Genomic DNA, 23,997 nt, shown 5'->3' with positions numbered 1-23,997 from the left:
TTTCGCATTAAAACGGTCAAGTTTTGTCTGAAGTTATTACCTCCTGGAAACAAAAAGCACATTTTTGTCCCAAGAAGAAGAAGAAGAAAAAAAAACAACAATTATGCTATTGAATTTGTGGCTACCAAGATGGACTGTAATATGAAGTAATAAAACAGAAAGAACAATATAAAGTAAGAGTTACACAGATTAAATTGCCCTAATAGAAACCTGACAGAGGGGAGCAAGTGTGCTTTATTGAGAAAGCTTTTACCAACGTGTAATCAATAATAAAGTTTATACATCCTGCCTCATGACTTGATTAAAAAATTCTTCTATTTATTACATAAGTCCACGTCGTCCTGAGATGTAATGAAACAGCTGGCGTGGATCTGGGGTCATTTTTCTTCGGGGAGCAGTCAGCATTCTGCACCGGCCGCCTGCGTGTCCGTATTGCCTCGTGTAGACGTGCAGGGCTGGGACCACTCCGGTTCCTCTCGGGGATCCCTTAACTTCACCACCGTGGACTCTCCACGAGGGCAAAGCGAGAAAGGATGCGGAGCCATGCGGGTGCCGGATGCTGGGATCCTGCGTCGTCCAAAAAACGTGTCCTCTCTGCGGGGAAACCGCACCCCTGTGATTTAGGACCATTTCTACTCCCAATACACAGGCGATAACAAGCAGTTTGGTTTGTTTTTTTTTTTTAAGATTTTATTTATTTATTTGACAGGCAGAGATCACAAGTAGGCAGAGAGACAGGCAGAGAGAGAGAGAGGAAGCAGGTTTCCTGCAGAGTAGAGAACCCGATCGGGACTCGATCCCAGGACCCTGAGATCATGACTTGAGCGGAAGGCAGAGGCTTAACCCACAAAGCCACCCAGGCACCCCGATAACAAGCAGTTTTAACAACCGGGATTCGATCCCTGAGCTGGCAGCCTGCAAGGCAGCCTGTGCAGTCTGTACCCGTTATAACACCCCCACTCGTGGGATGCTGATCTTCTATGTGGTTAGTGTGGCCCAAGGCACCTGTGCCCACAGGAGCGCCGGCACTGTGCGGAGCACTCGGGTGGGCCCAAAACACCAGACGTTACGGCAGCCATGACGCCTGATGGCCGGTGCCCCATGGTCCCCTGCCGGGTCTCTGCCTGCCATGCGTGGGGCTGTTCTCAGGCAAGGTGAGTGGGAGCTTGGGACATACAACCGGACAGCATCCCTCTGCTGCCTGCTGGCCATCGCGACCAGCCTCGGATCTATGCTCTACCGCACGCACCCCAACTTCAGGGAGCCCCGCCTGCAGGAACCCACGTTCATCCCAATGAGGTGCGTAACCCTAACCCTAACCCTAACCCGAGGGTCACCTTGTCAGCCAGTGCCCCTCCCACCACCCACAGACACACACACACACAGTGACACACACGCACACATCGTCGCGGGCTTACACACACGGTCACACAAGCGCACAAACACACATAATGCCACATGCAACCACACACATCTCTACACGAATATCGTGTCCCTCAGCCGGGGTGCGGGCGGGTGTCCGTACAGAGCAACGAGACTCTGAGGTGCTAAGACCCCAGCGCGGACGACACTGGGTGCTGCCACTGCTGGGAGATGGCTCACCCTTCCCAACCCCACAGACGGCAGGGCTCTCAACTCGGGCAGCCCCGCGTCTCTCCGGAATGTTCCAGGATGCTGCTAACTATACTAGGTACTAGGAGGATTTTTATTTTTATTTTATTTTATTTTATTTTATTTTTTTAAAGATTTTATTCATTTACTTGACAGAGAGAGATCACAGGTAGGCAGAGAGGCAGGCAGAGAGAGAGGAGGAAGCAGGCTCCCCACTGAGCAGAGAGCCCGACGCGGGGCTTGATCCCAGGACCCTGAGATCATGACCTGAGCCGAAGGCAGCGGCTTAACCCACTGAGCCACCCAGGCGCCCACTAGGAGGATTTTTAAAAAGATGTTATTTATTTATTTGACAGAGAGAGACGGGGGAGAAGGAGCACGAGCAGGGGAATGGGTGAGGGAGAAGCAGGCTTCCCGCCAAGCAGGGAGCCTGATGCGGGACTCGATCCCAGGACCCCGGAGTCATGACCTGAGCCGAAGGCACACGCTTAATGACTGAGCCACGCAGGTGCCCCAGGAGGATTTTTTAATATCGCCCCAGTGGGGATGTGATAGAAACAACAGCTCCTCCGAATGTATGAACAAATGTCCCTTTTCCCGAGTCCCCTCTATTTCGAATTACTGTAGCGTGCACGAACAAGGAGAGATTAGGGTTAGGGTTAGGGTTAGGCAGTACTGGATCTCAGTAACGACAATCGCCCTGCCCCACCCCTGTAGCTCCCATGCATGCTGTCTTCCCGCGGAATTCTAAAATGGGGAGGGGGCTCTCCCACATCCAGGAGAAAATCCACATCAGACCACCCATTAGCATTCTCTGCAGAACACAGCACCTCGTTGATTCATTTCCTGATCAAACACGTATTTAATAGAAACCCACCCTGCGCCAGGCACCGTCCTGGGGGCTGGGTCTCAGCAGTGGGCAAAACTAGGTCCCCCTTCCTCAGGGGGTGCATTCCAACAGGGGTTGGGGTGGTGCTCCAAAGGGCGCATTAACTCTAGAGAGTCAGCAACACCTTCTTTGTTGTCATACCTTCAACATCTTTACCTATAAATCTTTCCCCAAGAATTCTGCTTCCGACCACAATGGAGTAACCGGGACCAGATTCACTCGACCACAGGAAACAAGCCCAGAAATGCACAAAACATGTGAAATCATGGTTTTCAAGACATCGGTCATCAGCCAATAGAGCAGTGATCCCCAAGGGACAGGAAGCAGGGAGATGGGTTCCTGACTGCTCAAGGTCACGCCCTGGAGAGACTTTCCAGACACGAGAGACCCCGGTGGAGCCCTGCAGACCTCCTAAGTTGAAGACCCAGTGCTGAGACGAGGGGATACCAAGAAGGTGAGATCCTGGGAGGAGATGGCTGCGCAGAGAGAATCCAGATATGCACGGAGGGTCCCCTTTTGTCTTTATTTAAACTTGATGAGCACAACAGGGCGCCGATCTAGCCAAGCATGAGGTAAACAGCACCTCAAAGGATCCAGGATCTGGAGGAATGGGGCTGGGTGCTCACCCTGGGCTGCGCACCTGGCATGTTCCCTGAGCCAGACCAGAAAACGTAACCCACAGGGCACAGGGCGGGTAAGATAGCCAGCAAGCCTTTGTCTCGGTGTGGGAAAATCACTAGCTGTAGACAAAACACCATTTTGGTTCCACCTAGCACATCTTAAAAGCAAGACTCAAAGGGATCAAACCATTTTCACGTGTACTTCATAGCAGACCTCTAGAATCCTTACAGGAATGCCAGAAAATATCCAGCAGCATCCAAAATAAAATCCATAATATCTAGTATCCCGTGAAAAATTATCCAACCAGAAAATATGACCTCCACAAGAAGACAAATCTAGTCACTGAAAACAACACCAAGCTGTGACTTAGGGTCGAGTCTGCAGAGCCATTAAAAAAGTTATAACTGTATGCAACCTGTTCCAACATTAGAGATGGGGAGCCTATAAAAATAATGAATTCAAACTTCCACAGATGTAAATAACTATGTCTGAGAGGAAACACACCATATGGGATTAACAGCGGGTGAGATTAATGAGCTTGAAGAGGTAGCAGTAAAAACTATCTCAGAGGAAACACAGAAAGTGTAAAAATGGTGTAAATGAACAGAGCAGGCTGGGAAAGAGGTGCAGTTGGGGAAGAGGGAGAGAGGAAAACCACTTGGAAAATATTCTGCCTGAAGACTTCCCAAATTTGAAGAAAATGTTAAACCCCAAATCCAAGAATCGTAACAAAGTCCAGGCACAAGAAATATGAAGAAAACAACCTTGGGGTCCATTGTAGTCAAACTGCTCAAAACCAGTGCAAAGAGAAAAATCGTAAAAGGAGCCAAGGGAGGGGGAGAGACTTGGTGCCTACCTAGAAACAAGGTGATGTGGAAGGCGGATTGTCCATCGAAACAACACGCGGAAGAAGGTAGTGGAGGGACATCTTTTAAGTTCTGGAAGGAAGAAAACTCTCAGCCTGGAATTCTATACCCAGCTATAGTACCTCTCATGAAAACCACGTTTCCAGGCTTTAGACAGCGGAGACAGCGGATCGCTGACATTTCGGTTGTACAGAATGTTAACCGTGTTTCATTTGGCGAGACAGAAATGTTCACGGAGAAGAGTGTCAGAGGGAGACAGGGACCCAGTCCAAGAAAGCGAGGCTATCGGAGAACCTAACTACACACATATATACTACTTTTCTTATTATTTAGATCTCTTGAAAACGTTCCCCAGCCTGGCTATCCATGGATCAAATGCGTGTGCCCCTGCCCCACATTCACCCGTGGCAGCCCTGACCCCCAGTGGGACAGTACTTGGAGGGGGGCCTTTCAGGAGGTGGTTAGGTTGAGATGAAGTCACGAGAGTCCTGTCCTCGTGCTGAGATTAGCATCCGTATGAGAGTCCTACACACATACCACGCCTTTCTCTTGTTCTCCACCGCAGAAGGCCATCCTCAAGCCAGGATGTCCCCCAAATGTCCCACACCTGGACTCAGACGGTAGGCTCCCCATCGAGAAAAGTAAATATCTGTCATTTTCGGCGCCCCGTCCGTGGTATTCTGTGAGAGCAGCCCTGCGCAGACTGAGACCATGGCTTTAGAAGCCCCCTGGCAAAGTGAAAGGGTCAGGGAAAGATCTGTCTCCCATCTGTAACCCTTTCTCTGAAGTTGGAGGAAAGCAGCAAGACCGTGCAAAAATTGTCAGAAAAGTGAGACTCACGTGCCAGGTGCATGGGAAAGACCAAGGGCCTGCACCCTCCCTGGTTATGGTGGATTTCCCAGGAGTTCCTTAGAACACTCCTAATATTTGGGGTGTCACTGCCCATTAGGGACCTGCCTGCTCCTTCTCTTGTTGTACCCACAGCTGCCTCTGAAGCGTCCCTACCCTCCGCAGCTCTGTACGCATGTCCTGGGTCCACTGTAACCAGTGAGCCCAATGGAGAGGAGGACCCTAACCCAACAGGAATCCGTCCTCTCCCATTCTGGCGACCAGACGTCTGAGATCTAGGCAGGGCAGAGTTGGGTCCTCCTGGGGTCTCTGAGGGAAAATCTGGTACTGTCCCAGCTTATGGAGCTGCCCGTGATTCCTGGAGTCCCTTGGCTTCTGGACGCATCCCCCTCATTCTGTCTCTGTTTTCATGTGGCTTCCTCCGTGTCCATGTCCATGTCCAAATGTCCGCTTCTTACACAGACACTGGAAACAGTGGATCAGAACCCACCTGGGCGCCTGGGTGGCTCAGTAGGTTAAGCCTCTGCCTTCGGCTCAGGTCACGATCTCAGGGTCCTGGGATGGAGTCCCACATCGGGCTCTCTGCTCAGCGGGGAGCCTGCTTCCCTCTCTCTCTCTGCCTGCCTCTCTGTCTACTTGTGATCTCCGTGTCTCAAATACATAAATAAAAATCTAAGAAAAAAAACCCACCCGCATGACCTCCTTTGTACGTGATTACTTCAGTAAAGACCGCACCTCCAAGCACGGTCAGACGCCGAGTTCCTGGGGGCTGGGACACCAACATGCGGGTTTGGGGTACAGTTCAGCCCACAGCAAGATGTGAACTGGACCCTTCTTTCGGTTCCTGTGTCATCCCTTCTCGTGGGCTGCTTGTGCCATCGGGGATGGGCTCCCACTGTCTCATCCCGCCCCTCCTCTGTGCCCTGCCCCTCCTCTTCCCCCACACTGCTGCCAGTCCTCAAGCCTAATGTCCAACTTTTCACCGGTGTCCTCCAAACTGCGAGCTTCTCCAAGGTACATCTCACAGGCTTCCATGTCCCCAGGACCCGACACGTAACGTGTGCTCCACAGGGGTGTGGAAATGCCCCCAGACCACGGCTTGCCATGGGACCATCATTTTACTCCTGTAGGACAAGGAACCCTGTTCACCCGTGCTTCTGTTAAACAAACCAGTCTCTGTGCGCATTGGGAGCCCAGCTCCCCGGGGGAGCCGCCTCAACACGGAAGGAGGGAGGAGAGGTGGAGATTTGCTCACGATCTCATGTTCACAGAGATACACACTTCGGTGGGAAAAGAGAGAACAGAAAACACGCTGTCTGCTTCCCCCCGTGCATGCTGGGTGAGCTGGTAAGGAGTTTTTGCCTGAATTCACTTTCCTCAGGGTCCGCACCAGACGGTAAGTCCCTGGACATCTCCTGAATTCTGGAAGGACCATGGGCAGAGCTGGGATGAGGAGCCAGACCCAAGGAAGGAAGATCTTTGGGGAGTTTGTTGGCCATCAGAAGCTACCCTGAGTTAGTCTTTGTGGATCCTGAGTTCCTGCAGAGACAAGAGGGTGCTGGACGGGGCAGAGTGGGGTCCTTAACTCTGAACGTTGCTTCAGACGCCACGGGACTGATTGCACATCCAGCACGTCCCCTCTCCTCCGCATGAGTTGGTGTGCCTGGAAGAGTGGGGGAACCGACCCCGTCCAGCACAGTGGAAAGTCACGCAGGCACTGTGCAATCAGCAGGGGAAACCGTAACCTTGAGCCATGAGAAAAGGAGCAAGGTCTGCAGAAAGTGAGCCCCGGGTGGTCTAATTCCACCCTGCGTCCAGACCGTAGACTCCGAGGTTTCACGCACTCTCTCCTCCGCTGAGTGCACAGAGTCTGGAACACAAAAATGCTAACCAGCGAAGGAATTCCCGAGTCTGGCCACCCACACGGGCACAGCCATCGAGTCTCATCCTTCCTCCTCCGGCTCGCCAGAAATAGAGCCGCGGAGCACGCCCGCTGTCCGCGGGCGGGCGCGGCGGTATGCCCGACAAATGTGGGCTGCAGGCTTCGCATGGGATGTTTTTAGAGCGCTGCGATCCAGTCCGCTCGTGCTGTGGCCAGAAATAAACTGTCAGATGTGCAAGGCGTCCAGGAGACACAGGCTTGGTAGCATCTCGTCGCCGCCTTGGTCCGCACGGCCGCTGGGACAGGACGCACAAGGAGCACGTGCCCCGCGGCGTCCACCGGGACCCCACGTGGGACTCCGTCTCCCGTGGATGCCTCCCCGTGGGCCTGTCCCTCCTGAGGGCTCACGGTGATGTTCTCCTTTTCAAAGCAGCAACAAAACCGAAACGGTGTTCTTTCTGCTGCTTGTCACTGTGGTTCTCGGACTGTTTCCTCATCACGGTCTTTGCTCAGGGCTAGAAGTGCAGCTCAAGGGTCCCCTTGGCTCTCAGCCTCTGTCGAGGGCCTCCTCACAGCTCTGCTGGCTTCCACTCAGACTTTGTGCTCTTGCCTGTGCTGTGCTCACGCATTTGCACACCTATGGCCCCCAGGCAAGGAGCTCTGAGCTGCCGTGGCAGCTGGTTATGACTCGGTTGTGGCATCTCCCACACAGCTCCACACCTCTCCAAACACGTGTGCCTGGACCCGCCGCCCCGAGCTGGGAGGCACAGGCCTCCCCATATACTCACGGCCTACAAGACTGGGGCCATCTACAGCCCGCGGGACCTGTGAGGGCAGGGACCCCTCTGCATCGGACAGAAGGGGGTCAGCTTCGAAAACAGGTGAGTTGTGAGCAGCATCTCCCAGACGGAGAGCTGGCTTCCCGGGGGCCTTAGGTAGCCCCCAGCATGGGGGCAGGTCCTGGGGATGCACAGGTGGCGCCTACAGGGAGGCTCGTCTGCTGAGGACGCCTGGCCCCTGCCACGGGACCTTCCTGCGACAAGCTTCCCCACCCCAGCAACACAGAGAGATGCCGTACGGCGAGCACCCAAAATCTACAGATCCCAGGAGCACCTGAGTGGCTCGGTGGGTGCAGGGTCTGCCTTTGGCTCAAGCCGTGATCCTAACGTCCTGGCATCGAGCCCCACAATGAGCCCCACATTGCGTCGAGAGCCCCTGCCTCATATCAGGCTCCGCGCTCGGCAGGGAGTCTGCTTCTCCCCCTCCCTCTGTCCGTCCACACCACCCATGCACACAGTCTCTCTCTCTCTCCCTCTTCAATAAATAAGTGAAAACTGGAAAACAAAATACAATCTACAGTTTCAAGGGCGAGGCTACGGAGTTGGGGGCGGCTTCTGAACCCGTGTCCCTCCAGGCTCAAGAAAGTGCCAACGGGGCAGACACAGCCCAACCCCCATGGGAGGGACAGCACCTGCCCGAAGGACCCCCCCACACACACACACAGCCTCCCTGGGGAGGTTCAGCGGCAGGAAGCTGTGAAGAATTCACTTCAGGGTGCAGGTGTGGGGTTGACATCCATATGGGAAACTTCAAAGCATCTGGACACTTCCCGGGTCATAAACGTCATGCAAACAAAAGGAACGAAACTCTATATAATGGACCACACTGTAGTATGTCATTAGTGGGGTGCTTGTATTTATTGGAAAGGAAACATGTACTTTCAATGTATTTGTTATGTATCCATCCACTCATCTGTCTACGTACCCGTCCGTCCGACCGTCCGTCCATCCATGTACATATGGATACAGCTCCGTATCTACCTACCTATGTAATCTCTTCTGTCCCTCTGTCTAGAAGGGAAGTCGAGCTCAATATGTGAACCACTGCTCAAAGAGCCAAGGGCCCGCTGCCCCATGTGTCCTCCGAGAAAGGACTTGCATTGTCTTGGAGAACACGCTCAAGTTTGGGTCTAAACTGGGTCGAATGGATCCTGAGGTTAACCACTCACTGCTTTCTTGTAACCCAGGTCCGACTCGGCCACACGCTCGGCCGTTAGACCACGACAGCTCGACAGTCACGTTCACGGTGGTGGGGCCCAGATGCTCCCTGAGCCAGGCTCATCGCTGGTGGTTGTGGAATGTTCTCTGGCCCCTAGGGAAGGCGTTTGCTGCCCGTGAACCTCAGAGGGGCCGCCTACTCTGGGCGGTCGTCCGCCGCGTCCCAGGAGAGCATGCCGGGAGATGGAGCGCGTCCCCTCCTGACGTCCCCTCCAAACAGCACCTCGTCCCATCTGGGCTGTAGGCCCGGCTCCGCACACAGTGCAGACCTAGTCCAGTGTCTGCTCGGACGCAGGAGAGCGCAGGGACGCCAAGAAAGGCTCACGAAACGGTGCGTTTCTGTCCTGGAAGCGCCTGCCGGTGCTTCGACGCCGAGGGCGGGGAGTTAATGACATACTTCGGATTCTGCAGCCAGACGGTAATGCGGCTTTAATGCCGTGTGTGGCTGTGATTTCCTGAAATCTGCTGGTACATAACCTCCAGGGCATGAACAAGAGCCCTTAAAATAACCCGAGTTATGTGCTGCCAAAACAAGACTTACCTCAGCTGTCCTCCGCAAGGGCATTCTTTCCACCGCGGCTGCGGAGGGGGACACAGCAGGTGGCTGGGGCCCGCGGAGTGGAGACGTCCTCTCGAGCCTGGGGATCAGCAGCGGCAAAGGCCTGTGGTGTTTGGGGTGGCGCAGTCTGACCAGTGTGTCCCAAGACGCCCTACAGGGCTCCTTACGACCATCGCCCTATACCTCTTGCACACGGCGGTCAGGCCTCTGTGCCGTGTTTCCTTCCCAAAGTCCTTCCAGTGCATGAGTGTTGCGTGGCCGTGTGACAGCTGGCCACAGGCTGGGGGCCTAAAACCACGGGCGTCCATCCTCTCTGAGCTCCGAGATCAGACGTCTGAGGTCCAGGCGGGGCAGGACCCCTGAGATCCAGGCAGGACAGGCCTGTGCTCCCTCCTGAGGCTGCAGGGGCGGGTCTTTTATTCCTCTTCCAGCTCCTGGGGCTCCAGGCGTCCCTGGGCCCGTGACTGTGTCCCTCCCACTCCATGTTCTGGAAGTCAGGATACGGACATGTCTCCTGGGGAGACCCATTGAACGCATCATGCCTGTTTACCGTGCCGCGATTCCTGCCTCAGTAGTAGAACATTTAGCAATTCTCTCTCTCTCTCTCTCTCTCTCTCACACACACACACACAGCCAAGTGACCCCACCAGTGACCAGTACGCACATCACATTTCAGTCCTGCAAACCTACCCCCAGCATTGCTGGGTCACAGCCCGACACCATGTTCAGCCCTTGAGCAACGGCGGACTCTTGGTTGTTCTCTGTTCACAGCAGCTTGGACGGCGTCCCACGCATCTCCCCGTGGCTCCCTGCCCCATGACTACACGGCTCACCCAGCAGCACGGTATCTCAGCCCATAGGCTCCAATCCAGAGCCTTGGTTCCGCCTGGACATGCAGAGCTCACTCCTGCCTCAGGACCCGCCCCCCTGGTTGCTTTCTGTGCATGGGACCCTCATTCCCATTTTCGGGGCCAATTCCTTATATCTCCAGACCACTCGGAGCACCCAACTGAGAGGAGCCTCCTAGTCATGTGAAAGGCAGTCCTTGTCGGCTTCAGGGCCACCGCATAGCCCCCTTCCTCCCTAGAGCGGAGCGCCCCATTTCTCCCCGTCCGTGTGCACTCATCCGTCCTTCATCGTGATCATGCACATCTGGAAAAGAAATGCCCACGCTCACTGTCTCCTCTGAGGGGTGGGGTGCCAGGCTGGAAAACGGGAGATTTTTGTTCTCTTTACACTGGGGCTGCATTCCCCAAGTTCTCTCCACACAGAGCGCCTATGTCTTTTACAACCCTTTAAAAAAATAATAAATGATCTAAATCACGAGCTTTGACTCTCCGAAATAGAGCCCCATGTCATTAAGAAAAATGTGCCTTCCGTGCTGGGAGTCAAATGTAGGTCTTCAGCAGGAAAAACCGGCGTCGGCCGCCCTGAGTGCTGACAGACCTGCATTTATGCCGGCGGAGACAGAAGACAGCATCACATCCGAGATCCCAAGGGTTTCTGCCACACTGAAGACGTCCAGGGGAAAGATGTATACCAGAGCAGAGAGTCCTGCGTCTGACGTTTGAGTTAAACGATAGAACCGGAAAACAAGCGTTTCCCCCCGAAAGAGAAATCTGCGTGCTCTCTCCTAACGGGCACATTGCTGGGAAGAGCATGAGGTTGGCTTCTCTCCGGGTCTTTCCTAAAGTTATTTATAGCCTAACGTTTTCCAAAACAATTTTAACACACGTTGATTTTTAGCTCACCCGCGTGTCACTATGGGAAATTCGGGAGACAGAGAAAGTATTTCTTAAATCACTTACGACGTCTACCACCTTCTCAGAAACGATGCTCCTTTGGCGTCTGACCTCCTGGCTTTCCCCGGAGGCTGTTTGGACAGGACGCGCGCTGTGTCTCTCTCCCCTCCGTCTGCGCAAACGCCTTTTCCCGTGGTCGGCTTCTCTTCCTTCGCAGCCCGTCTGGAGTCAACGTGACTCCCTGAACCCGCCAGCCTCCGTTCTCGGTCATTTTGAGGCTTTCGATGTTCCCTAATGACGGGTCTGATAGCGCCGGAGGCCTGGGCTTGCTTTGGGGTTGTTTCTGTAAGAGCCGGACAGAGGGACCATTCCGAGCTGCCCGGCATGGAGGTCATCCATCCGGCTCTCGGCACAAACTTGCTTCCGAGCAGAGTCTAACGGAACAGGGAAAGGGATACAATGTGTTCACTAAATTAGAATAAAGATGTTTGCATGGGCATCAGCCATCCCCAGATGGGGGCCTGCCGAGATCCACCCATGCGGGCTACCCAACATCAATTTTGTGTTTGCTCCCCAATTATTTATTTATTTATTTATTTGCTCCATGCAATGGAATCAAATAAGATTTTTTTTTAACCTCATTACTTAAAGACACTGACTTAAAGGCTGGAGCAGATGACCCTGCAGGGGTCACAGAGGGAGTGTCTCTCATCTTCCAAGGGGGCTGGAAGGGGTCTTGGTACAGCAAGCGAGGGCTCACTGTAGATCTCTAGGCTCCATGGCCCCAGTGGAGATGGGCGCTGTGTGCTGTGTGAGCCTCCTGAGGTGACCACGACAAATGACCCCAAACAGGGGGCTTAAAACCACAGGAATGCATCCGCCCCCAGCCCTGGAGACCAGAGACTGAGATCCCGGCAGGGCAGGGCCACCGAGATCCAGGCGGGGCAGGGATGCTGAGTTCCAGTTGGGGCAGGGCTGTGCTCCCTCCTGAAGCTCCAAAGGAGGGTCCTTCCTGCATCTTCCAGCTTTGGGCTCCAGGTGTCCCTGGGCTGGTGACCACGTCCCTCCCACCTCTGCTTTGTCTTCATGTCACTTCTCCTCTGGGTGTGCCTCTCTCTCTGCCTCAGATCCTGCCCTTGGTCACATCTGCAAAGACCCTATTCCCAAATAAAATCGTATCCTTTTCTGAGGTTGAACAATGGTTCTAAGAGCTTTTCCATGTCAGGTCACCAAACGTTCAACAGAACCTGTAGGGTGAGGGCTTTGATGATGTCAGCAAGGACGAGACTGAAGCCCAGAATGGGTGACACAGAGCTCTGGCCACCAGGTCGGAGGTCCTGACACAGCCGGCGAACTCTTCCCTTAAACAGGAAGCACGTTGGAGCAGCATGATCCGTAACAGGCACAAAGCAGAAACAGCCCAAGTGTGCACACGCAGATAAGCAGATAAATCGGGTCCATCCACACAGGGGAATAGGACTCAGCCCTGAAAAGGAACAGCGGTCTGACACCTGCTATCCCACAGACAGACCTGGAGGACACGGTGGTCCATAAGGGAAGCAGACACACGAGGACCAGTGGCATGTGACTCTGTTTATAGAAAACATCCAGGACAAGCAAATCCATAGAGAGGAAACAGACTCCTGGTTTCCAGGGGCCGGGGGAGGGGACAGGGAGTGACCGCTCACGGGGGCGGGGTCTTCTTTTGTGGCGATGGGAGTGTTTTGGAACCAGAGAGCGGGGATGACTGGACAATACTGCGAATGTTTTAAATGCCACTGGATTGTTCCCTTTAAAATAGTTAACTTTAGGTTACGTTCATTTTACCTCAATTTAAAAATGTTTGAAAGATTTTATTTATTTATTTGAGAGAAAGACCAAGTGAGACAGGGAGCCCAAGCAGGGGTTGGGGTAGAGGGAGACACAGACTCCCCGCTGAGCAGGGAGCCCGACGCGGGGCTCCACCCAGGACCCTGGGACCATGAGCTGACCCGAAGGCAGACACTTAACAGACCGAGCCATGCAGGTGCCCCTAAGTAAAAAAAAATTAAATAAAAAATTGACACCTGAAGAGTTCCGTGCAATAACACGGCATTCTGAGCGGCACGGCACAAGAAGAGATTTGCCAAAGGGTTGTGAGTCGCTCGGGGAGCCACGGAAGGGACAGACCTGGCACACTGAGGCTGGCCCATCGGGAGGTGACCTGGAGCCCCAGGAGAGAGGCCGGCAGGAGTTGGGGACCCAGCAAAGCCACCATAGCCCCGCGCCCTTCATGACTGCCCCTTCCGTCGAGCCCCGGAGGACAGTGTGGCCGACAGGAGCTACTGGGCGACCTGGGCTCCTATCCCTGCCCAGGTGAAGGGCCAGCAGAGCAGTGGCGGGAAGAAAAAACGCACGCAGCTTGAGGTCACAAGGATCGCCGGACGACCGGGTCCGCGTCCAGGTGACCGTGGGGTCCCATGTGTGAGACGACAGTGGTGAGGTCGCAGAGGTCACCTAGGGCCACATCCCTGTCCAGGTCACCAAGAGGTCACATCTACGAGCAGACCAGGGGTGGTGGAGTGACAGAGGTCACCCAGGGGTGGGGAGGTCACAGGGGTCACCTGAGGACGTGATCCATGTGTGGCTCTTCGTGAGGTCATGTCTGTGAGCAGACGAGGGTGATAAAGTCTTGGAGGTCACCCGGGAGATGGTGAGGTCACAGATGTCACCTAGGACCTAGCCGTGCCCAGGTCACTGTGAGGGCACGTTCACGAGCTGATGAGGGTGGTGAGGTCACAGAGGTCACCCAGGAAATGCCGAGGTCGCAGAGGTCACCCGGGAGATGGCGAGGTCGCAGAGGTCACCCGGGAGATGGCGAGGTCACAGAGGTCACCCGGGAGATGGAGAGGTCGCAGAGGTCACCCGGGAGATGGCGAGGTCGCAGAGGTCACCCGGGAGATGGCGAGGTTGCAGAGGTCACCCAGAAATGGCGAGGTCGCAGAGGTCACCCAGGACCAGGCCTACGCCCAGATCACTGCGAGGTGACGTCTGTAAGCAGACCAGGGGTGGTGAGGTCACAGAGGTCCCCCTGGCCTGTAGGTCATCTCTGCCCTGATGGTCCCAGCTGTGTGAGGGCGTCCAGCGGTCTGTCAGCCAGAGTGCACACCAGGAAGGAGCTGGCCCCGTGTGCATGTGTGTGGACGTGGGACTCTGGAGAGCTCTCACGTGTGGACGGAACTTTCACGGGCAAAAGCTCTTCCTTCCAGAAACACCGCCCAGCAAGCCAGGCGTCCCTGCCCCGGAGCTCACCCGCGCCCTTGCTTTGCTCTTCAGACACCACCGGCTTGTCGAGCAGGGAGGAAACGGGCTTCGCGCCCAGCGCCCACGGCCGCGGGACAACGCATCTCATCTAACGTGGAACGAGCATGGTGACGGTCACCGTCTCTAACGACGCCCACAGTCGCAGTCCGGGGAGGCTACACGGACACCGTGGCTCTCTGTGCTCCTCGCCAGCATCTCCCAGACGCTTACACGAGCACGGCAGCCCGGACCCCGGCTCGGCCCACGCCAGGCCCCGATCTCGTCATGTTCTGCTTCTGACTCTGGACCCCGACACCGTGTCACGCCCCAGCCCCCGAGTCCTGCCCAGGCCTCCCCGAGGCACCATCTCCCCAGGGGACCCAGATTTCCAACATGCGGCAGGATTTATGGACAAGGAGGTGCTTCGGACACTTCCCTCACCCCTAAAGGATTCATCTCCCCCCTTCCCTGGGTCCTCATCAGGAAACGCGTCTCTGGGACGATCCGGAAGCTTCCCCTTATTTTTTGCAGCGGGACCCGCTTCCCTCCACGACCTGTATCTGTCGGTAGAGACTGGCCTCGGCCGCCGCCTGCGCCCCGCACAGCTGTTACATTTTACATGCTCTCACGGACATTAATTCTTCATTTGTGGCCGCCCCTTATTTTTTTATTTATTACTTATTTTGGCGACGGAGCTGCTATTGGTAAGGTAATAAGAGAACGCAAGGTCTCCACCGTGCGACGAGCCTTCCCGCGCTGTATAGAATATTGAACAGACTTCATTATTCCTTTCAATACCGGAGTGCATTCTGCCATTTGATTACCTGAACCAGAATCATTTCCATACGCCATCCATCACCCTGACCAGTGCAAAGCGCTGAATATTCAGATTAAATTGGAACTTTTTCCCTACGAATAAGGAATTTGATTCTATTCTATAATATACACTGTCTCCAGGGACAGGAAATTGAGTTGAAGGTTGCTGAAGGCAAGTAAGGAAATTTTATTATCCAAATACAAAATTCTTTTCCTTATCATCAGACCCTGAAACACAGCCGTGGGGAACCGGGGGGTCAGGAGAGAATTCGATCAGAGATGAAAATGGAAAAGGGGCATTTTTCGACTTAACTTTTATTTCTCCAAACAAGTGCTGGTAACTGGCGCACGGGACAAAGAGGTATTTGCCCAGGTCTCTGGCTTTCCGCTGATGAATCAGGACGCAGTCTTGGTGAGTTAAAGAGAAGGCAAAGCATCTGCAGGAGGCCTTGTGCTGAGAGACCAGAGGAGAGCTCCCCTCAGGGAGCTCACAGGTCCCTTGTGGACCCCGGGGTCCCAGATAACACAGCAGGACAACCCTGAGGCACGCGGGGTTTGCAGAAGCTCCTCGCCCGTGCGTGTCGCAATCAGCATCTTAAACATTTGAGCCTTACGGAGGGGCTGCAGCCCGTCTGTGTCTCCACGTCTGCCCCAGAACAAATGTTCTTTCACTAGCCCATGGAAAAAATACTTTTCCAGTCATGGACAAGTAGAAATTTACAGACCATAGATCTACCACGACTACTGTAAAAACACACGGTGTCTCGTGAGACTAGATACCAGGCACCCTGGCTTTCTTCAGGAGAAAGATTCATCTGCTTTGACTTTCCCCCAATGTTTAAAAGACACAAAACAGACAGGCGGTACTCATCACACAGAGTTCCTCAGAGCCTCCTCGAGGGCTGCTTCTACTCGCTGGATGAAAGCACATTTCGAGCCTTACTTCAGGAGAATCTTCCCATTTTAACGAGCACCCAGGCTGTTACTTCCTGGGGCATCTGTAACAAATTCTCACACACCAGGCACAAAAACACAGAGGAATGCATCCTTCCCCAGCTCTGGAGACGGGAGTCTGAGGTCCAGGCGGGACAGGGATGCTGAGATCCGGTGGGGCAGGGCTGTGCTCCCGCCTAAGTCTCCAGAGGACGGTCCTTCCTGCGTCGTCCAGCTTCTGCGGCTCCAGACATCTCTGGGCTTGTGGTCACCTCCCTCCCAGCTCTGCTTCCGTCCTCCTGTGGCTTCTCTGTCCGTGTCTCCGCTTCCGTCTCTTACGAGGGCCCCTGTCGCTGGATTCAGGACCACGCTGATCCAGGACGAGCTCATCTCAGATCCTTCCCTTCAGCACATCTGCAAAACCTACTTCCAGTCAAGGTCCCCTTCCCAGGGCTGGAGGTCAGGATGTGGACGTACCTTTGGGGTTAGCTCCGGAACATTCGTCCACACCTAGAACGCAGGGAAGAGTTCTCTACATAAGAACAGGGTGTCACTTTTCAGAGGCTTTTGACCACGTCCGCCTGGTTTTCACTCATGATCTTGATGCAAACCCCCCACCTGCCCACGTCCCCAAACCGCGGGTGGCTCCATCCTTCACACAAGGCCAATGAATCAGACTCACACACCCAGACGGCTGTAAGAATTATAAGAGGAATGATGAGCAGACCATCAAGCGACGCCAGCCATGAGAGTTGCCCAGAAGCCTGGAATCTTGGCAGAGCCCCGGAGAACGCAGGAGCAGACAACGGTCCTGGAGCAGCGCTGCCGCGACGGGAGACGGGTGCGGCCCCAGGAGGGCGCTCTCCCAGACCACACGCCGTCCCTCGAGGAGGCCTTGTCCCTCTCCCTGCCAACAGCCTTTCCGGCCCATCACATCTTGCCTCGCCGCTCCTCACATCTCACTCGACCTGTGCGCTTCCTTTAAAAAAAATTGGGGTGAAATTCACATAATATAAAAATAACGACTTAAAAAAAACATTTTGTTTATTTGACAGAAAGAGAGAGAACAAGCACGGGGAGAGGGAGACGGAGAAGCAAGACCTTTGTTGAGCAGCGAGCCCGACGCGGAGTTCGACCCCAGGACCCTGGGATCATGACCTGGGCTGAAGGCGGACACTCGACCCACTGAGCCACCCAGGCGCCTCTAGAAATAACAACTTATACCGTCCTCCCAAAGGTGCACAGGCGCCACCGGCATCTGGTTCTAGCACATTCTCCTTCCCTCTAAAGGAGACCACGTCCCCATGAGCTGGCCCTGTGCAGCCCCCTCCCCGGCACCTGGACACCACGAATCTCCTTTCCGTTTCCATGGAGTTTTGCATTCTGGACACCCCATAAGAGGAATCACGCACCCTGTACCCGGACATCGGACTCCCTTGCCAGCCTTTAAGCGGGTGTATAAACAAGCTCGAAGATCTGAAGCCGAGTCGGAAAATGATGTCTCAGCAGAGAATCCTAATAATGAGACAGAAATCATTAAAAGGAAGCAAATTGACCCAAAGCCTTCTCTCTGCTTTTGAATTTCCTGCTGCTGTTTAGACAGTCAACATCACCAGCGATATGGATTGCTAATGTCACATGCCAAGACCCCCGCCAAACCCATTCTTTCCCCCCATTATGGGCTGACCTGTGTCCCCCCCTCCACAAATACATGTTAAAACCCTCACCTGCAGGACCCCAGAATGGGACTCTATTCAGAGATGGAGTCCTTAAAGGGGTGATGAAGTTAAAATGAAGAAGTCATTGGACGGACCCCAATGCAGTAGGACTCGAGTCTTTATAAGGGGAGACGAGCACACAGACACACCGAGGACGACCGCGTGAGGACACGGGGAGAGCACAGCATCTACACGCCGAGGACAGAGGCCCAAGGAGGAAGCAGCCTTGGTAGCACCTAGATCGCAGACCTCCAGCCTCAGCCCCGCCTGGATCTCACACTCCCAGCCAGAGAATACATGTCCACTGCTCAAGTCACCTACTTGGGGCTGTGTTGTCACAGCAGCCTTAGGCTGTGACAGAATGCCGTAGCAATCCTTAGCAAAGGAACACGGATGGTAAAAGGGACTTCACAGATGTTAATGGATGAAGTGGGTCTTGAGATGGAGATCATCCTGGATAGCTGTGTGACCTCGGTGTCGTCCCAAGGGAGGCAGAGGGAGACGCGAGGACAGGAGAGGAGAAGTCCGTGTGACATGAAAGCAGGGGTGGGAAGGCTGATCCTTGGAGGTGGAGCAAGCGTCCTGACCCAGGGTGGTAGCCGCAGCTGGAAGACCAGGCAGGGTGGGTACCCGCAGCTGGAAGACCAGGCAGGGTGGGTACCCGCAGCTGGAAGACCAGGCACAGGTGCCCTCGTAGTGTCCAGGAGGAACCGCGCCTGTGGAGCCTTGACTTCAGCCCCGTAAGACTGACCTTGGCCTTGGGCCCTCCAGAACGCGGGAGAACACACCTGTGTCCTTCTAAGCCTCCGACTTTGTGGCCCCTCGTTACAGAAGAGCGAGATGACGGACACACACCGTATCAAGCCCTAGCAGCCGGCCGACTGTGTCTGGGTTCCTACACCTGTAACTCATCTTCCTCTTTCCTGCCAGAGCTGAGCATCTCAGATGCCTCAGACGTGTCTGATCCTTTCCATGGCCGGCTTCAGTTGTCTGTGTCAGTCAGCTGCTCGTGTGTAACAGCCACCCTGAAACTCTTCAGTTAGAGTATCTACACCACGTCAGGAAGCTGGCCGATCCCGGCTGGCCCTTCCCCCTAAACTCGGTCACAGAGATCAGGGCTCTTCCTGGGGGCCCGTCTGTGCACCTTCAGTCTCTCTGGGGTTGTCTCCCCCCTGCCCCAAGTCAGTTTTGTAATGCAGACACTTCTGATTGGGTGAAAGCCCGAGGCCTTTTACAAACCTGCAGTTTTGGGGGCTGTCCGTATCCTCTCTACAACTCTGATTGCAAGCTGGCCCATGCTTTTCCCAACTGCTGCCTTCCGTGTGGCTGTTGATGAAATTCAGAGAGAAAGCAGCAGCCTGCAGCCCTGTGTTCCCATCCCTTCCCAGGGCGATTGGGGCCGGGGGGGGGGGAACCACACACCCTTCCCACCTGCCCCGTTATGGCAAGCCACATTGTAGCAACTGTTTCGCCACAAGGTATCAGGGATCTCTGTTTGTCCAGCCTCTCGAATCAATTTTTTGTGCACGAGGGAGCCAGAACGTGTTTGCTGGTGCAGAAGCCCCTCCCAAGCCCTTTCTAGCTCCTTGTCTTGTGTGTTCCTTCCGGACGTTCCACTGTCCGGGCTCAAGTGTCCTGAACACGTCCACTTGCGTGTGGTGAGCGGTGAGTGCCACCTCTGTGAGGCGGACAGTCCCTGCCTCAGCCATAGCTCCTCTGTAATTTCTTGCTCTCCTCACTTCCGCATTCTGCGGTGTAATTGTGCATTGAATCATCTAATTGTATAAATCCCCACTCCCGCCCCATTAGATGAGGAAATCTTTGAGATCGTGAATCATCTTTTATTTCTCTCTGTCCTCGGGCTTGTCGCACACACTCAGAGGACCCAGTAGGCCGCAGCTTAATTATGCCGCATTCTAGCATAATAAATACATCGTAAATAAATTAAAAGAGAAAGCACTGATGGAGCCAGGCGAGTTGATAGCAAGAAGGGAAACGTGTCGAGCATCCCAGCACTAGCCGCACAGGAACTCATCGTTCAGCGGACCTCTCTTTTGCAGGACGGGGCAGACACACAGCCTCCCCGCCTGGGAGGTCCTGAGCCCATGTGACTGCTTAAAACTGGGATCTTGAATCAGGAAAATACGAAGACGTCTGGGGGAAAACAAAAACAAAAACAAAAATAACAAAAAACAAAAAACACGTATATGTGCATAAACTCTGCAAAACTCTTTCCTTTGGAGAAGAGGGCAATTCTGAACATACGATTTTTTTTAAAGCATTTACAGCTTTTCCATTCTCTTTAGTTTCGTGGGGTCACTATCCACTTGTTTTTTGTTGTTCTGATCAACATTTTTATTCTTGGAAAGCTTATTAAGATGGGTGCTAACACAATACATTTTCTTTCCTGATTTCCAGGACCGCAAGGCATTTAAACAGCACTGCTTAGATTGGAAACTTTTAATGGATGTTTTCTGCACTGTTTTGTCCCAGTGTCAGTGACAATATAGCACCCAGGCAATGACCATGATACCGTCTTGGCTGAAAAAGACCCTTCCAGTCTTTCACCCACGGATCCGTCCCTGGAAACGCGTCGTGGAAAACCACTCTGCTTTCAGTCAAGTGCAGGCAGTGGCGCTGGGTCGGGGGCTGTCGGAGTCTTGGAGGGAAGGGGGAGCAGAGTGACTGTTTCCCAAGAAAGAGCCAATCCCGTGACGATAAAGCCATACAAACCATCCCAGTCGTCGAATGCCCCCGGTTCACGCAGCCACCCCACTGCTGCAGAGTGCTCAAGGAACACAGGGAAAGACCCAGTTCCTCCGGTTCAAAATTGTAGGAAAGCATGTGCCCTCGAGCCGCAGGCAAAACCACATACTGGAAAGCAAGTCCGTCAGCAGCAAAGGGAAGAAATAAAACAGGAAGAGAAGAGACAGACAGACCGACTTCATAAATACCATCTAGACTCCGCCTTTCCCGGCAGACCTGACGCAGGGAAGGTGGTTAAGCTCCTGATCAGGTTCTTGGAAGGACATCCCTTGAGACCAAACACAGAGACATTTATGGGTATTCTGGGGTTCCTTTTTGTTTCTTTGTTTGTTTTTGAAGATTCCCTTATTTTAGAGAGGGAGGGCTCGAGCGCAAGAGCAGAGAGAGACGGAGAGACAACCTCAAGCAGACGCCCCACTGAGCACCAGCCCCACTCACGGTTCAATCTCGTGACCCTGATGTCGTGACCTGAGCCGAAATCAAGAGTTTACTCCACAAAATGACCACCCAGGCACCCAGGAGTTTGTCCTCATGATAGAAACGGAGATTTTTAAAAAGAAAAAAGAGCATCTTGTTTTGGATGAACGTCCTTGGCAGATATAAACTCGATCACTCTGACTTCCACGGAGGGTCTGTATGCAGCCTTGGGTCCGTCTGGGACCCATGAGACCTGATGTCACAGGCACCGTATTTAGGACTTCTTCCGTCCCCAATTGGGGGGTTTCTATCCAGCACCGCGGGCTCTGCAGACAGACACGTTATTTTGTTGTTCCGTGATGCAGTTTGGGGAAAGCCTGCCTTTCCGATCAGCCAGTCCCTGCCGGCACAGAAGCGGAGGGTGTGCGGATCGACTGTGAGGGTCTGGGTGGACTGCGTCCCACAGAGGGGACTGGGCTCAGGCCGGCAAAGGAAGGGGCCGCCCTCCCTCCAACCGCCCCAGCGCCTTCCTCTCCAAGCTCTCAGGATAAGGCAGCAGGGAAGCCGACTCAGCTTCTCCTGGCTCCCAAGCCACACGCAGTTCTCCAGAATCTTCCTGTCCACTCCCACCTTCCCCACCCCGTCTTTCTGTCCTGCGGGGGGGGGGTGTCCTCCTGCTACCCCGCTATTAGTCCGGCAGACCCCGGAAAGCACCCCTCGTGTCACCAGCTCGAGACCGTGCTCCTGTTTCGGGGCGAGCCTGGCTCAGGGCTGGCTCCGGGGCGCCCCAGGGTCGCAGAGCGTCTCTGTCCTGGCAGGACAGGATCTTCGCGGGGCCGGCGCACACTGAAGGTGCACTGTGCTCCTGAGCCGGACCTTCTCTCTGTCCGCTTGGCGGCCGCACAGCTCGGGCCTCGGCATGGGCCCCGGGACGCATAAAGCCGTCTTGTGCTCGGGATCAAAACCCCCCTTCCTTGTAGAAACCCCGGCCGTGAAGGGACAGAAGAGGCAGTGCGCGGCCGCTGGAGCAAAGACCGGGTCAGAGGCCGGTCTGTTCCCGCACGAGATGCCTGCGTGCGACAGCCCGGAGCGCGCTCCGCCTGCGCGCTCCCTTCTCCGCAGAAGCGGCCCGACCCTCCCGCACGGGTGCGCGGTCAGCGGGACCAGGTCCAGAGTCCCTGCGTCCCGGCGCTGTCCCGAGCGGGGAACACGGTCCGGAGGCCGTACCGAGCCGCCCAGGCCGCACACAAAGTGACACGCGCTGTCGGGGCCGCACAGAGTCACCGCGCGCTCTCGGGGCCGCGCACACGGCGACACGCGCTGTCGGGACCGCGTACACGGCGACACGCGCTCTCGCGGAGTCCGGCTGCGGTTCCGCCGCGTGGACCGGCTCGCACCGGCGTCCTGCATCGCTCGCTGGACGGGCAGCCGACGTGCGCACTTTGCTGTTAGCTGCGGGAGGAGAACTCGTCTTAGAAAAGACCCAACGGACGCCCCGCACTCCCCACCCGCCATGCGACCCCGTAGCCCCGCAGCCCCCATGGGACCCCGCAGCCCCCCAGCCCCATCGGACCCCGCAGCCCTCCAGCCCCATCGGACCCCGCAGCCCCCCACCCACCCATGGGACCCTGCAGCCCCGCAGCCCCCGTGCGACCCCGCAGCCGCAGACACAGAGCGCGCGCCTCGTGCGTGGCCCAGGGCCGCTCGCGTTACGCGGACAACGAGACCCGGGCCAAGGCAAGGTCGGGGGAGCGGGGGGGAGGCGACGACCCTCCCGCCAGCACGACACACGGGGTCGCGACGGCCCGCTCACGCCGAAGACCGGTTGGGAGCGAGGCGCACGCGGCCCCCGCACGGAGCCCGCCCGGTCCACGACGTCCACGGCCACGCGAGCCGCGCCCACCCCGAGTTGCGCTGTGCGTGGGACAACGGCCCGCGAGCCCCGCGCTCGCTCCCGACCCCCGCCGCGCGCACACTCGCCCTCGTGCTCCGCGTGCACGCGCTGCGCCCGCCCGCCTCCTATCCACGGCCCTGCGGCCGGCGCGCCCCCAGCGGGCACGCACCGCGCATGCCCGGCACCCATCCAGGGCCGGTCTCGGCTCCCTCCCAGCCGGCACGCACCGCGCATGCCCGGCACCCACGCACCGCCCGGCCTCGGGCTCGCTCACTCCCGCGGGGCACGCATTGCGCATGTCCGTGCCCTTCCCCGTTCCGCGCGCGGCGCCGGCCCCACGGCGCGCTCTCGGCGGCACGCACTGCGCATGCCTCCGCCGCCGCGGCCGTCCGGGCGGCTCTCGGAGCGCGGCCGCGCCCCGGAGCGCCAGAGCGGGACGACCGGGGGGGGGGGGGTCGCCGCCCGACCGCGCTCCCAGAAACGTGCTCCCCCAGCCGCGCTCCGCGAGCCCGCGACGCCCCTCCTCGTCGCACCACAGCCCCGCCCCCCTCAGGCCGCGGCGTCCGAAGCCGGGGAGGCGTGCGCGGCGGCGGCGGCGCGCGTGGCCGCCGTGATGACGTCACGCGCCGCGGTGACGCACGACGTCGGCGACCGCGTCTGGGACGGCGGCCGGCGCGCCCGTTTTGAAGCTGCCCGGAGCGGCGCGGGCCCCGGGGCGCCGCTGTCCGTCCGCCTCCGCCGGGCCCGGGGCTCCGCGCCGCCGCCGCCCGCAGTGAGGCCCCGCCCGCGTCCGCGCCCTCGCCCTCGCCCCTCGCCGGGCCGTCGCCTGCTCCGGGGACCCCGCGACCCCGGGCTACGGGCTCGCGGCCTGCGACCCCAGGGGAACGGGGGCTCCAGTCCCGAGCCGCGCTCCCCGCCTCCCGGGACCCCAGGACTCCGGGCTGCAGGCCTGGACCCCGCCCCCTAGAGACCCAGACCGCGGTTTGCGACCCCGCCCCCTGACACTGGGACCCCCGGACCCCGGACTGCAGAGACCCTCCCGGACCCCCGCCCCCTAGAGACCCAGACCGCGGTTTGCGACCCCGCCCCCTGACA

General features: G+C 56.3%; 1 protein-coding gene across 1 annotated transcript; it reads right to left on the bottom strand.

Annotated features, from left to right (window-relative positions):
• Positions 1 to 19,645: 19,645 nt before the first annotated feature.
• Positions 19,646 to 23,499, bottom strand: LOC106007379. Its single transcript, XM_045089238.1, has 2 exons — positions 23,154 to 23,499; positions 19,646 to 22,460 (listed from the first exon to the last, which is right to left on the bottom strand). Exon 2 carries the CDS (start codon positions 22,416 to 22,418, stop codon positions 21,774 to 21,776), a length of 645 nt encoding a protein of 214 aa, XP_044945173.1. The 5' UTR covers positions 22,419 to 22,460; positions 23,154 to 23,499; the 3' UTR covers positions 19,646 to 21,773.
• Positions 23,500 to 23,997: the final 498 nt, after the last annotated feature.

This window comes from Mustela putorius, unplaced genomic scaffold, assembly GCF_011764305.1.
Source record: "Mustela putorius furo isolate JIRA1106 unplaced genomic scaffold, ASM1176430v1.1 tig00003836_pilon_pilon_pilon, whole genome shotgun sequence".
In the NCBI taxonomy this organism is placed as follows: Eukaryota; Metazoa; Chordata; class Mammalia; order Carnivora; family Mustelidae; genus Mustela; species Mustela putorius.
The sequence above is the reverse complement of the archived record's forward strand: the minus strand, read 5'-3'. Positions and strand labels throughout refer to the sequence as shown.